We start from the raw sequence: 14,915 nt of genomic DNA on the forward strand, positions 1-14,915 counted from the left end.
AATTGAATTGTTTTGTTTGGTCTGGTATCCTAGCATATGTGGTCTGCAGACATGAATTACTCAAGCATTACCTAGCAATGCAGGATCATGCATTGTACGTCTTGTACAAATTACAATAAATTATGGGAAAAAATATAAACTTTGGAAAGTTCACATGAATTTTTCTCCATACTCAATAACAAAAAGGAATGGGATACATATTCACTTATGGAGACTTTATACAACTAATTCTTATTTTCTTTCTAATCGTGTGGTGGGGGAAACAGGAAACGTTGCCTCTGCTTTAACTTAATTCAATGTCATTCTGCCGTGGATAGTCGTAATCTCACATGTAAGCATCCAGCATCTGCAGGCAGAGAGAAGTGGCAGGAGGTTGACAGTGAATTCTTCCACCAACAAGGCCAGTAAACAGTTGTTTTCTTGAACTGCAAGCTCTATCTCTTTTCATAGCTTTTGTAAACTGAAACCACTGTGCCCTGCACCCCCACTCAACGCACTTCACTGCCCTAGAGGAATCATCTTCCTGGAACCGCTAACTGCTTCCTCCTACCCTTCAGAAACACGTATGCATATATACAGTGATCCTGCAGGTCTCTCTGCAGGTTCTCTCCAGACTATCCAAGAAGGACAGATGTCCTCTTCCACAGGGACAGCAATCAGAGATTCTCTTACTTGACTAAGATTGCCTGGTCAAAAGAGTTGTTCAGAAGAGACCTGGCCACGACCACTGTCCTTGTGCCTTTACGCTGTCCTCCCCTGTCTTTGCCACTATAGGTGGTCTTCCTTCTCCTCGTACCCTCCCCTTTGCTTTGCACCCACCACCTTTAGTCTGTTGGAAAACAGGAGGCAGAAATTACTTGTGCACTACTCACTAATTCCCATTTAGTGAATGTTCATCCTCTGCAAATGAATGGTAAATTTTCCACCACCGGGCAACATGATGCTTGATGCAGGGCTGCAATGACACCAACTTTGTTTCAGAAACACAAGTTGATATTGGAAAATTGAAATTTTAATCCCCAAAATTATGTCCTCCTCTTGCCCACCTGCTTTCTTCCTTGACTCTGAGGGCGCCATTCAGTTACATCCTAATGTCTTCGATCAGTCCAGATACCTCACCTTTTTATCTTACCTATTCTTGCTGAATAATCATATGTTGTGTAACACTTGATTTGACTTAAAGACAGCCCAGATATTTGGCCAAAAAAAACTCCAATTGATGTCAAACCTGCCATGTTGCAAACTCAACCGTTCAAAGGTGACTGTTTAGCTTCTCATGATTGCACAGAATATTAAAAATTTGTTTTGGGTCATAATGTGCTGAGTTTTTTTCTGGTATAGTTGGTTTCCAGCCTGGTAGCTCTGTAATCAGTTGATGTACTGCAGTAAACACGCAGTGGTGTGATAAGCAACTGTGGATTTCAACCCCTTGAAATGTTATTCACTTGCAAGTCTACCCCTACAATTTGGTAAAACTTTGGCCTAGAAAGTGGACTTTAATATTAGTTATATATGGTACATTGTCACCTCGAATATTTAGTGTGCATTCTTGTCTTTTTTTTGAATAGGAATCCATTATTGCAACTGAGTCATTCTGCTATTGTCCCTCAGCTCAGCAGCCATCCTTCGTGAACATAGGAGGTATAGTTAGTATGTTTGTAGATAACACCAAAATTGGAGGTGTTGTGGACAGCGAAGAAGGCTACCTCAGCATACAACAGGATCTTGATCAGATGGGCTAATGGGCTGAGGAGTGGCAGATGGAGTTTAATTTCGATAAGTGTGAAGTGCTGCATTTTAGAAAGGTGAATCAGGGCAGGACTTCTAATGGTAAGGGCCTAGGGAGTGTTGTTGAACAGAGACCTTGGGGTGCAGGTGCACAGTTCCTTGAAAGTGGAGTCACAGGTAGATAGGATAGTGAAGAAGGCGTTTAGTATGTTTTCCTTTATTGGTCAGAGCATTGAGTATGGGAGTTGGTAGGTCATGTTGCAGCTGTACAGGACATTGATTAGGCCGTTTTTGGAATACTGTGTGCAATTCTGGTCTCCCTACTATAGGAAGGATGTTGTGAAACTTGAAAGGTTTCAGAAAAGGTTTTCAAGGATGTTGCCAGGTTTGGAGAGCTTGAGCTATAGATAAAGGCTGAATAGGCTGAGGCTGTTTTCCCTGGAGCATTGGAGGCTGAGGGGTGACCTTACAGAGGCTTATAAAATCATGAGGGGCATGGACAGGGCAAATAGACAAAGTATTTTCCCTGGCTTGGGGGAGTCCAGAAATAGAGGGCATACCTTTAGGTTGAGAGGGGACAGGTTTAAAAGGGATCTAAGGGGCAACTTTTTCATGCAGAGAGTATTGCGTATATGGAATGAGCTGCTTGAGAAAGTGGTGGAGGCTGGTACAGTTACAGCATTTAAAAGGCATCTGGATAGGTGTATGAATAGGGAAGGTTGAAAGTGATATGGGTCAAGTGCTGGCAAACAGGACTAGATTAATTTAGGATATCTGGTCGGCATGGACGAATTGGACTGAAGGGTCTGTTTCCATGCTGTACATCTCAATGACTTTATCAGGCATTTCTACACATGCACTCTATAGCCATCTCAATATTTCCTGTGCTCCCATCCCCACTTTTCTCCCCTTCTATCTCAGAGCTACTTTTCATGCCAGTGCTGTTTGTCTCCCTCAGTGCTCCTTTAGCACCCTGTATTTCCTCTTTAATTTTTCATTTTGTCAATTTAAACCTATTTCTACAACAGTAGTTAACCTTCATGTGAAGACATTGAGTCATGTCCTGTTGAGCTGCAGCTCACCTGATTTGTGCAACCTTTCCTGTCCCAGAGTTGGTTGTAATAACCTAGAAATTTGGAATAATTCCTCCTCCATCATTTACTCCACACATGCATTAACTGGTTTTAATGTACCTGTATTTATTATTGTTTGGCAATGTGACTAATTCAAGATTTCTATCTTTTGAGATTCTGCCCTTCTTCCTAAACCTTCATTGTGGGGGATAAGACAATGGTATTGAAATAGTCAATGTGAATTTGCATTAACGTCTCAATTGCAACTCTCCCCAAACTAGTGACATCTCTCATTCTCTGGCAAATCAAGTACTTTAGCTGTGATGGAAACAGACGTGTTATCTTTGGCACCTGGTAGTCCTAAGGAATTATGCCTAATTAGTAAATGTAACTTGTCAATTATCTATCGTTGTCATGCTATGAACTGCCTCTTCCTATTAAGGCTCATTGGCAATCCATCTTCAATCATGATTAATTCAATAGGCTCTGACTCAGCAGAAAAAGGAAAGATGGAGCAGCATTATACCCCAACGACAAACTATCAGTGATTGGTAACTGGAATCCAATATGACATGTAGTACTACCACTCCTTTCTGCCTGTTTCATTCTTTCCAGCCTGTCTGTATGTTATAGGTGTTCGCTCTTCCTGCACAAAGATGTTCTGAGCCCATTCAGTGATGTTCTTTATCCTGGAACTAAGGCACAATGGAAAGGCCAGTCTTCTCCCAACTGGCAAATTCCTCATGATGTCAGCATTTCTTCACTTCATTGTACCCAGCGAATGCAGTTATTTGTCACATGATGCTGTAGTTATGTTCTCTCTACCCTCATGGTGTAAACACTGTAGCTGATGTTCAGCACTGAAAGCAAGCTTGAATGTTCCCAGAGGGTTTAGCACTACCTGCCTTTGCCCATATTGCTGGATGGCCAACCATGAGCTGGCATTCTGAATTCTCCTTAGTTGCAAGGCTATCGCTACTTATTCAATCAAAATTTGTAATGCTTAACTTTTTAACTTTGTTCTCTCTTCTACTACTTTGTATGTAAGTTTTTTTGCACCTGTTACTCTGCACCTAAGTTGGCACCGCATGTGGTGCCATTGTACACTTTTCACTGTACTCCTGCGCTTCTGTATTTGAGTACATTTGATGGTAAAATCTAAATCTAAATCTAAACCTCACCTCCTGGAACATGTGCCCTGAGGAATTCATTCTCCCATTTGTCAGCCACTCCTGAAGCTTAGAAACTCTGAATCTTGAGTTTAGGTAACCAAGGATTCTTGCTGCATGTGTGGTGATTCAAGACACTTGAAGCCTCCTGGAATTTGTAAATGGTGTATGAATTGCCAGATTATTTTACTTAAAAACTGATGCTTGTTTTATAAATAAACTTTTAAAGTTAGTATTTTCTAATCTCCTATTTATTGCAATTTTATTTATATACTTTTAATTAATGCAGTCCAAATCTGTTTAATATTGGAAACCCCAAATTAGTTAATTTCGATTTTATTCCCTTGGAGCTAATTAACTGGTGTTTTTTTTTGTCTTTGTTTAAATTATTTTGTAATTCTTTCCCCTCTACAATGAATTGCCACTCTCTAAATTTGTGTTGTCAATCTGTACAACAAGCCACTCCATTCAGCAGATCCACTCAACTTTGTGCTCATGACTCATGCTTGTAGGACCTATTAACTTCATAACCATAGAAATAGAGTGTGATTTACTGAGAGATTGTAGATGTGCTACACTTAGCAAATTAATTTCTCATCCCAAATATAGTCAAATTATAATGAGGTCAGGCTGATTATATTAAATATGAGGTTGTGAATGAATTATTATTTTTGATTAGGTAGAGAAATATTTGGACATATTTCTTAATGTACTATTAGCCATTTGGAGCAGTGGATTGTAGAACTACTTCTGTATTTTGGGACTATCGTACTGTAGTTTCAATGCTGTATTTTTACAGTTAACGGATGGCACAGTAGCTCAGTGGTTAGCACTGCTGCCTCTCAGCGCCAGAGACCCAGGTTCGATTCCAACCTCAGCCAACTGTCTGTGTGGAGTTTGCACATTCTTCCCGTGTCTGCGTGGGTTTCCTCTGGGTGCTCCAGTTTCCTCCCACAATCCGAAGATGTGCAGGTTAGGTAAATAGGCCATGCTAAATTGTCCATAGCATTAGGTGCACTAGTCAGAGGGAAGTGGGTCTGGGGGGGTGGGGGCGGAGGGGGAGATTACTGTTCAGAGGGTCAGTGTGAACCTGTTGGGCAGAAGGGTCTGTTTCCACACTGCAGGGAATCTAATCTAATTTACTATTCTGATTTACTTGTTCTTGATACTCAGCAGCTTCATTGAGATGATTGCTTGGAGTCCTTAAGTTGAAGTTGACATTTGTAAAATTAACTTTCTCAAGACAGTCTGATTTATAGACATTCCTTCCTAAATGTCTAAGATTTGTTGTTTTGCAGAATTGATTGTACCGGATTATTGCATTGAAAAAACTATTTGTCAAGGACTTTTGTGATGCTGTGGTCTTATTCCCAACTTCTGGGCCAGAAGGTCTGGTTTCAAGTTCACCCCACCCTGGAAATGTGTCATAACCTTGATTTTTTTAAATATACAAAATAGCCTGTGGCAAGGCGTACCTGCTCTTGTACTTGAATTCTGTTAATATGAAGGCTGATGTACCATTTGCCTATTTCACTGCCTGCTGCACTGGCATGCTTACTTTCAATAACTGGTGCACGAGGGCACCTCGGTCTTATTGCACCAAACCGTCCCCAGTTTATCAGGATGCTGTGCTGGTAGCTGAAGAAAATTAGAAGTGAAAGCTGTGGTCTGCTGAGGCTTGGATCCCAGCCCACTGTTGTTCAACTTGGTGTTGAAGCCATTCAAAGCAGATTTACCCTACAACAAAAAAAGAAATTAATATGACATTCTTTTATACTTGGTTTTATGATGACTTTAAATAGACAAACACTGTGATGAAAACATAGACAAACGAACATCATTACCATTTCCGCGTTTTGAGAAGATTTGTAGCTCAGATTGAGGTTTTGGATGTAGGTTTGCTCACTGAGCTGGAAGGTTCATTTCCAAATGTTTTGCCTGAGGCCCACTGATGATGTTAACTAGTAGGATAACGAAACATCTGGAAATGAACCTTCCAGCTCAGCGAGCAAACCTACATCCAAAATCATTGCCTTTGCTAATGTTGTTAATAGTGATTTCTGTAGTGAATTGTGAAGAAGAGATTGAGGAACTGTAACAAGTCATCAGCTAAAGTGAGTGAGCAAGTTATGGTAGATACAGTTCAGGATAAGGATACATGAGTTAACAGTTGGAATAAAAGAATATAACGTGTGAATACGGTCTGAACGGGTGAGCATTGGAAGGGTATGATGGAGGATTGGTTAGAGGATGGGACCTGGTGGGAGTTATGTTTAGTGGTCCAATTGGATAAGACATGATAAAATTGGTTTGCAAAGGCAACTTAAAGCTCATTGGAATACTGGTTTTATGTGTACAGACATATCAAACATAAAAGCAGTAACCCTGAGTGTTTGAGCTGACTTTGAAATATTGCATTTACTTTTGGATGTCCCACATTAGGAAGGGTGTACTGGCATTGAGGAGAATCTAGCAATAATTGTCCAGGCTGCTGCATTTAATTGAGTTAAAAATCACACAACACCAGATTATAGTCCAACAGGTTTATTTAGAAGCAATAGCTTTCGAGGTGCTGCCTCTTCATTAGGTGGTTGTCGAACAGGACCATAAGACGCAGAATTTAAAGTAAAAGAGTTACAGTGTCATGGAGCTGTAATGATATATTAAACAAGTTTAGATAAAGTCTTTCATCTTTTAGAATGGGATGTGCTAGTTCAGTTCTTTTAATATGTAAACCCCAAGCTCCTTTTAAGTTACATTCTCAAGATAGCTTCAGCTTTTCTATCAATGGGTGCCATCTCGACTCAGACAATGCATTAAAGGTGTGAGGTTAAAGTCTGTCTGTGGTCGCAATGCTGTCAGACTGGTTCTATTTCTAAAGTGGGACTTACAGAATATTATTTGGATTTATGCAGTTTTTGAGCAAAATAAAATGTAATTCTGCAAATACAAATTCACCGCATGAACTTTTATGTGTGCGTGTGCAGGAGAGACAGGATTTGTGCATGTGGATGTGAGTGCAGGTGAAAGAGTGTGTGTAAGCTTGGTCAAGTATATGTGTGTGTGTGTGGTGGGCTATAAGCCTGTGAGAGGTTGCGTACATGGGTGAGAGTGCGGGGGGTGCATATTTGTGTGCATGAAAGAAAGCTTATGAATGAGAGAGGGTCTGCGTGAATGTCAGAGTATGTAGGAATGTGTGTGAGAGAGAGAGTGTATAGTTCACTTGGGGTCACCTGTAGTGTGACATGAACCCAAGGTCCCAGTTAAGGCCATCCACATGGGTACTGAACTTGGCTATCAGCCTCTGCTCAGCCACTTTTTGTTGTGGCTTGTCCTGAAGTCCGCCTTAGAGGATGGTTACCTGAAGGTCTGAGGCCGAATGTCCCAGACTGCTGAAGTGTTCCCCGACTGGGAGGGAACACTCCTGCCTGATGATCGTTGTGCATTGCCTATTCATCCTTTGCCATAGCATCTGCTTGCTCTTACCAATGTGCCATCCACAGGGCATCCTTGTCTGCATCTGGATGGGTACATGAATTGGAAGGGTTTAGAGGGATATGGGCCAAGTGCTGGCAAATGGGACTAGATTAGGTTGGGATGTCCAGTAGGCATGGGCAAGTTGGACTGAAGGGTTTGTTTCCGTGCTGTACATCTCTGTGACTTTAAGTGGTAAGATGATTTTCATGATGCCTTCCTGGAATAAGAGAAGTATCCTATCTTGACAGACAAAATAAATTGGGCCTGCATTCTGTGGAGTTCAAACGAATGAGAAATGATGTCATTGAATCATACAAGATTCTGAATTGCTGGGGAGTGCCCACTGTAAAGACACCATAGTAGGGTAAAGGACCAATCATTTAGTATTGGGATGAGGAAAACATTTTTGATCCAGAAATTTATAGGTGTTCCATGGTCAAGTGTGTTAACAACTGACTGAGAATAATAGGTTTTTATTCTCTTAAGGAATTGAGGAATGTGGGGAGTCAGCAGAAAGTGATGCAAATGCCAGGAGACCATGACTGTATTGTTGAGGGAGTGGGCTCAAGGAGCCAAATGGTCTTACGTTTTGCCTGTTTCTCATCATTTTATCCACCGTTGTTACATTCATGGTTCATGTCTAAAAGCAAATAAAACTTTAGAAAGTTCTTAGCCTCAACTTTGTGTTCATTCTACGCTTTTAAAATGATAACTGCTGTAACTGTCATAGATGACATTAGCCTCGAGTGAACTGAAAGTACAGTTTTTTGATGTCAAAAATTTGTTGAAAGGATTATTTTTAAATAGAAAACTACAACAATGCAATAGAAGTATTTTTTGGCAATTGGTAATGATGCATTAAAAATCATTTTTAAAACTCTTCCAAAATAATGTTATGAGAGAGGTTGAACAGGCTGGGGCTGTTTTCCTGGAGTGTCGGAGGCTGAGGGGTGACCTTATGGAGGTTTATAAAATCATGAGGAGCGTGGACAGGATAAATAGACACGGACTCTTCCCTGGGGTGGTGAGTCCAGAACTAGAGGGCATAGATTTAGGGTGAGAGGGGAAAGATATAAAAGAGACCTAAGGGACAACTTTTTCACGCAGAGGGTGGTCCGTGTATGGAATAAGCTGCCAGAGGATGTGGTGGAGGCTTGTATAATTGCAAAATTTAAAAGGCATCTGGATGGATATATGAATAGGAATGGTTTGGAGGGATATGGGCCGGGTACTGGCAGGTGGGACTAGATTGGGTTGGGATATCTGGTCAGTATGGACAAGTTGGACCAAAGGGTTTGTTTCCATGCTGTACATTTCTATGATTCTATGACTCTATCAAACAAAATTTGTTTGTCAGACATTAGGATTTGACTGTCAACAGAAAATCAAATTTTTCCGGCCTTTTGTGCTCACATTCCTTTAATATTGATTATTTTTAGAATACTTTCATAAAGCAGATTATCCACTCAGATTGGTTAGGTTTAGTTGACTTAATTTTGATGCATTCTGCCTGACAGGATTTTGAAAAAGACTACAATATGTTTAAAGAACAAATTGTGGATTTTGATCGGCAGCTTGGGACCATTCTGTGTGCAGCATTTCAAGATTGCTCCGGGTTGGAGGTTGCTTTTAAGGTATGGATTTGTTTAAAATGACAAGTAGAAAAAAAAACTGTCGTTGCTTTTTAAGTTACATTTTTTCTATTTTATTGTTTTGATGTATGAGTTTGAGTTCCCATGCTTGAATAAACATTTTGAACATTTACCTTTATACAAAAGGGTTAATTGTGTAGATATGCATTAATCATGCCTCACAAACTTGACTGAGTTTTTTGAAGAAGTAACAAAGAGGATTGATGAGGGCAGAGCACTAGACGTGATCTATATGGACTTCAGTAAGGCTTTCAACAAGGTTCCCCATGGGAGACTGGTTAGCAAGGTTAGATCTCATGGAATACAAGGAGAACTAGCCATTTAGATACAGAACTGGCTCAAAGGTAGAAGACAGAGGGTGGTGGTGGAGGGTTGTTTTTCATACTGGAGGCTTGTGACCAGTGGAGTGCCACAAAGATTGGTGCCTGGTCCACTACTTTTCATCATTTATGTAAATGATTTGGATGTGAGCATAAGACGTAGAGTTGGTAAATTTGTAGATGACTCCAAAATTGGAGGTGTAATGGACAGCAAAGATTGTTACCTCAGATTACAATGGGATGTTGGTCAGATGGGCCAATGGGCTGAGAAGTGGCAGATGGAGTTTAATTTAGATAAATGCGAGGTACTGCATTTTTGGAAAGTAAATCTTGGCAGGACTTAATGGTCAGGTCCTAGGGAATGTTGCTGAACAAGGAGACCTTCGAGTACAGGTTCATAGCTCCTTGAAAGTAGAGTCACAGGTAGATAGGATAGTGAAGAAGGCGTTTGGTATGCTTTCCTTTATTGGTCAGAGGATTGAGTACAGGAGTTGGGAGGTCATGTTGCAGCTGTACAGGACATTGGTTCGGCCACTGTTGGAATATTGCGTGCAATTCTGGTCTCCTTCCTATCGGAAGGATGTTGTGAAATTTGAAAGGGTTCAGAAAAGATTTACAAGGATGTTGCCAAGTGTTGGAGGATTTGAGTTATAGGGAGAGGCTGAACAGGCTGGATCTGTTTTCCCTTGAACCTTGGTGCTGAGGGGTGACCCTATAGACATTTATAAAATCATGAGGGGTATGGATAGGGTAAATAGACAAAGTCTTTTCCCTAGAGTCGGGGAGTCCAGAACTAGAGGGCATAGGTTTCGGGTGAGAAGGGAAAGATTTAAAGGAGACCTAAGGGCCAACTTTTTCATGCAGAAGGTGGTGCATGTATGAATTGAGCTGCCAGAGGAAGCGATGGAGACTGGTGCAATTGCAATATTTAAAAGGCATCTGGATGGGTATATGAATAGGAAGGGTTTGGAGGGATATGGGCTAAGTGTCAGCAAATCGGATTAGATTAGGTTAGGATATCTGGTCGGCATGGACAAGTTGGACTGGAGGGTCTGTTTCCGTGCTGTATATCTTTGTGGCCCCAAATCTCCAAGTTATGTAAAGATTACTTTTTTGAACTGTGGAATAAAAATTGGGAAAACGTGTTTTAAACCAAGGAAGGCATGCAAGAAAATGTTTGCGGTCTTCAAAATAAGTTACTGGAGCACCTTGTGAATTTTATATATACAATGCCATATTGTTTGAACAATGATGTGGAATTACAGACAGCCTACGAATGTTTAGTTTTCCCAGTGGTGCTCTTCGGTTGGCTTTTCAATTAGCACCAATTGTTTTGTGCTCTGCATTGTAACAGCCACTTGATTGACTCCTGGGCAGATGGCTACAATCCTGGATATGGGCAATTCAGCCTGGGAAGATTAAAGAATCTATCTCTGTCTCTCTCACTCCTGCATGAAAACATTTAAAAGTTTTCAAAACGTCCTGAGTGGTTAGCTATTTTCCTTTTATCTGTAAGCTATTAACTCTGCAATCCCCTGATAGAAGGGAAAAGGTATCTTCAGAGGCACTGTATCCTCAACCAATGAATGAAGGACTGAGAAATGGTGTATCCACAGCCTCACACCATCAATAGAGTCACCAAGGAATTGAAATGAATCAAAAGAAGCCCAAAAAGAAAACTCTATGTCTATGACCTGGACTTCTTTGTTTCCTGCTCCGATTCCTGGGGAAAACCGCTGTCTACCATCTTTTCATCAGAAAAATAACCACTTGTCATAGCTCATTGTTTTCTGTGCCTCACCAATTTTTCATCTGAGCTAAGACTGACTCTTCTATTCCACAAACCTCAGATTTTTAATCAGGCTTTTACTTGGCACTTAGTCAAAGGACTTCTTAAAATCCATGTAGGCAACAACCATTTCATTCACTTTGGAAACCTTCCTCATTATTTCATCAAATAATTCAACTAAATTTGTAAAACACAATCTGTCTTTGCTTTTCCCCCCCCCTAATTATTGCTTCAAAAACCTTATCCTCCTCTGAAGATAAACTGACTGGCCATTGGTTACTAGGAATGTCTTTACAGCCTTCCTTGAGTACGGATGTCATATTTATAATTCTCCAAACCTTGGGCATTCCCCTGGTATCTGGCAATGGTTGAAAAATGATAACATGACCTTCTGCTTTCTTGACATCCACTTCCTTTAGCAATCTGAGTGTACGTCCTACTTTTACCTTTCTCTCTAAGTGCTGCATAACTGTTTTCTTTTTGTTTTTGCTACTGATGTGTGTCACTATATTTGGCTGAGTTCCTTTGTCTGGCAGAATATTCTGCATCTCTCCATCTTGTACCCTGGCACCAGAGTGTTTATTAACATGGAGGGATCATAATATTAGTTACACAAACAATTGTCATTTCCCGAACTATGAGATCTCCTACACAACAACTCCTTGCTGTTCCATTGTGTGCTTCCATGCCCACTAGTGATTTGAGTTGGTCTGCACTTTTTAAGGCTTCTTAAGTTATAGAACAATCTATCAGAACTCATTAATTTATTGTGTTGTTGTCTTACCATCAAGTACATTCCAAAGCATAGAATCTTGATGTGGACAGGTCTGCAGCTACAGAATTATACAGAATTGCAACTATATTTGCATATTAGTTTCTCTCTTCGTGAAGTACCAGAGATATTTCCCACAAACTAAATGTAAGATTTGACTATGCTGCTTATGGAGTCCCTTGATACTACTGTCAATGTGGTGATAGTGCTGCATTCTTTGTACAGTGCTTTAACCACCTTTTGCCTGTAATCAAAACAATAATAATAGCCAAAAATGAGGGCTATGAAGGATGTGAAGGGCTTCATTGTACAGCATTTTACAGTAATTGCAAATACTTTTTTTACGTTCTGTAAAGTTACAGTATAAATAAGTAGCCCATGTCATACCGAATCCATAACTTGGTTTCATTACACTGCAATAATTGCAAGCAAAAATATTCATCATTGTTTATCTGTTTTCTCCCAAAGCTTCTAGCTGTATTTGGTGCTTTCCTGGATAGGCCCACCATTAAGGAGGTTTTTAGTCCCAAGTACTTTACTTTGCTGGAGATGTTTGATCAAGAACTGGACAGATGTAAATGTTTATTTGATAAACATGTAGAGCAGGTATGTTTCATATAGATGTTTCATAGAGATATTGTTTTAGTTAAAATTGCCTTTATTAAATATTAAGTCTTCCTTTATGACATCTGACCCTTTCCATTGTGCCATTGTTCTGACAGAACATCTGTATTGGAATTCCTGACTCCTCCAGAGTTTTGCTGACAGTCTTACCTGATAATATGGGAAGTTCAATGAAGGAGGGGGAAAAAAAAACATAATTTATTTGGCGCTTTGGATCTACTCCACCATTCAATAAGATCGTGGCTGATCTGATTTTGGTCTTAACTCCATTTTTCGCTTATGCGTCATTATCATAGATTTTTGATTGACAAGGGAAACAATCTTCCTCCTCCTTGAATGTGCTCGATGACTCTCATCCTCCTCCAAACAGCCAACTTACTGTGCAAGACAATTCCAAACATGTGATGTATGTGGGAAGCTTTATATGGCTGAACTGCTGAGCGGGAATTGTCTTGGCTGAAAACTGACTAAAAATCCTATTCCACATTTAATTTTTCCCTTTCAGAATGGGTAAATTAATCTCTGAGTGAAGTGCTTCCAAGTCAGACCTTGAATGATGCAGAGAGAATTTTTTTTAAAAATTCATTCTCTTAATGTAAATATGGTTGGTAAGGATGGCACCTATATTATACATTCTGTTGATGGAAGCTTTACTTCTCAAACTGCTGCAATTTGTGTGGTGTACTTTAAATCACAATGTTTTAAAGTACGCACTTCCACTGCCAATCCAGGAATGGCAACATATGTCAAAGACTCCCAGGTATCCTGTTAGGAATCAAGATCCTAATTTCATAAAAATGTTTATGAAATTGAGAAAGTAAAGCAGCATTTTGCCAGTGATTAACTTGAAACATTTTGTTTTTCTGTGGACAAACCTCTTCCTTCCCTAAAATATTGTGAGAATCATAGAACTTTGGTCTGGAATGCACCCTGTTGGCAACTTTAATGATTAGCTCAGACATTTGCAGAATACATCTTAATGAAAGTGCAAAGAATGCTTTTTAGATCACATGTCAATTTGATGCATGAGCAGTGAGAATGCAAAGAAGAAATAGGCCTTTCTAATGCTTTCAATATGGAATATCAGATTTGTCGTAGCAGAAAGTAATCCCTGCCAGAATGAGGTCTGTTTAGAGTATTTTCTGAAGCATGAGCATCATTTATGTCCAAATATACTTCAGTGATAAAAGTTTTAAAATGGCCGACGATCTCCATGTAACCAATGCCACAAGGGGAAAATGTGGCCAGTGGCAGTACTCCAGGAACTGGTTGTTGGAGGTGATTCTGAAAGATAGGATTGATATGCATTTGGAGAGGCAAGGACTGGTTAGGGACAGTCAGCATGGTTTCGTGGGTGGGAAGTCAATTTCCCCAGTTTCCTCATCTCCCCTCCTCCCATCTCATCCCAGATCCAACCCTCCAACTTTGCACTGCGGTCTTGAACTGTTTGACCGCTTCATCTTCCTTCCCACCTATCCGTTCCACCCTCTACTCTGACCTATCACCATCACCCCTCACCTGCATCTACCTATCGCCTTCCCAGCAACCTTACCCTCAGCCCCACCCCTCTCCTATTTCTCTCACAACCACCCATCCCACATTCCTGATGAAGGGTTTATGCTCGAAATGTTGATTCTCCTGCTCCTCGGATGCTGCCTGAACTGCTGTGCTTTTCCAGCACCATGCTTTTCGACTCTGATCTCCAGCATCTGCAGTCCTCACTTTCTTCTGGGTGGGAAATCATGTCTCACAAACTTGATTTAGTTTTTTGAGAATGTAACCAAGAAGCTTGGTGAAGGCAGAGTGCTAAATATTGTATATGTGGAATTTAGTTAAGCCTTTGACAAGATTCTACATGGTAGACTAATTCGTAAAGTTAGAACGCGTGGGATTCAGGGTGAGCTTACCAGTTGGAAACAAAAATAGCTTAATGATGGGAGACAGAGAGTGATGGTAGAGGGTTGTTTTTCAGGCTGGGGATCTGAGACCAGTGGTCTTCCACAGGGATCAGTGCTGGCTCCACTTCAGTTTGTCATTTATATAAATGATTTAGATGAGAATATGGAAATCATGGTTAGTAAGTTTGTGTATGACACCAGGTTTGGTGGTACAGTGGACAGTGAAGAAGGTTATCTAATACCAAAAGCTCTAAGTCAATTGGGTCAATGTGTTGAAGGGTGGCAAATGCAGATTAATTTGGCTAAATGCGAGGTATTATCTTTCTTAAAGCGTACAAAGACAAGACTTATGACAAGTAGGCCATGGGATGTGTTGTAGATCAGAAAGACCAAGCATTTCAGGTACATAATTC

At 40.4% G+C, this 14,915-nt stretch overlaps 1 protein-coding gene across 1 annotated transcript in view; it reads left to right on the top strand.

Moving 5' to 3' along the window:
* The window catches only part of LOC122550241 (dynein axonemal heavy chain 11-like), a 456,308-nt gene that overhangs the window by 65,111 nt on the left and 376,282 nt on the right, over window positions 1-14,915 (top strand). The window contains exons 9-10 of the mRNA XM_043690997.1: window positions 8,965-9,081; window positions 12,449-12,586. Of these exons, the coding sequence (XP_043546932.1) occupies window positions 8,965-9,081; window positions 12,449-12,586 (255 nt within the window). The remainder of the gene's footprint in view (window positions 1-8,964; window positions 9,082-12,448; window positions 12,587-14,915) is intronic.

Source organism: Chiloscyllium plagiosum, chromosome 5 (assembly GCF_004010195.1).
Source record: "Chiloscyllium plagiosum isolate BGI_BamShark_2017 chromosome 5, ASM401019v2, whole genome shotgun sequence".
Classification (NCBI taxonomy): Eukaryota; Metazoa; Chordata; class Chondrichthyes; order Orectolobiformes; family Hemiscylliidae; genus Chiloscyllium; species Chiloscyllium plagiosum.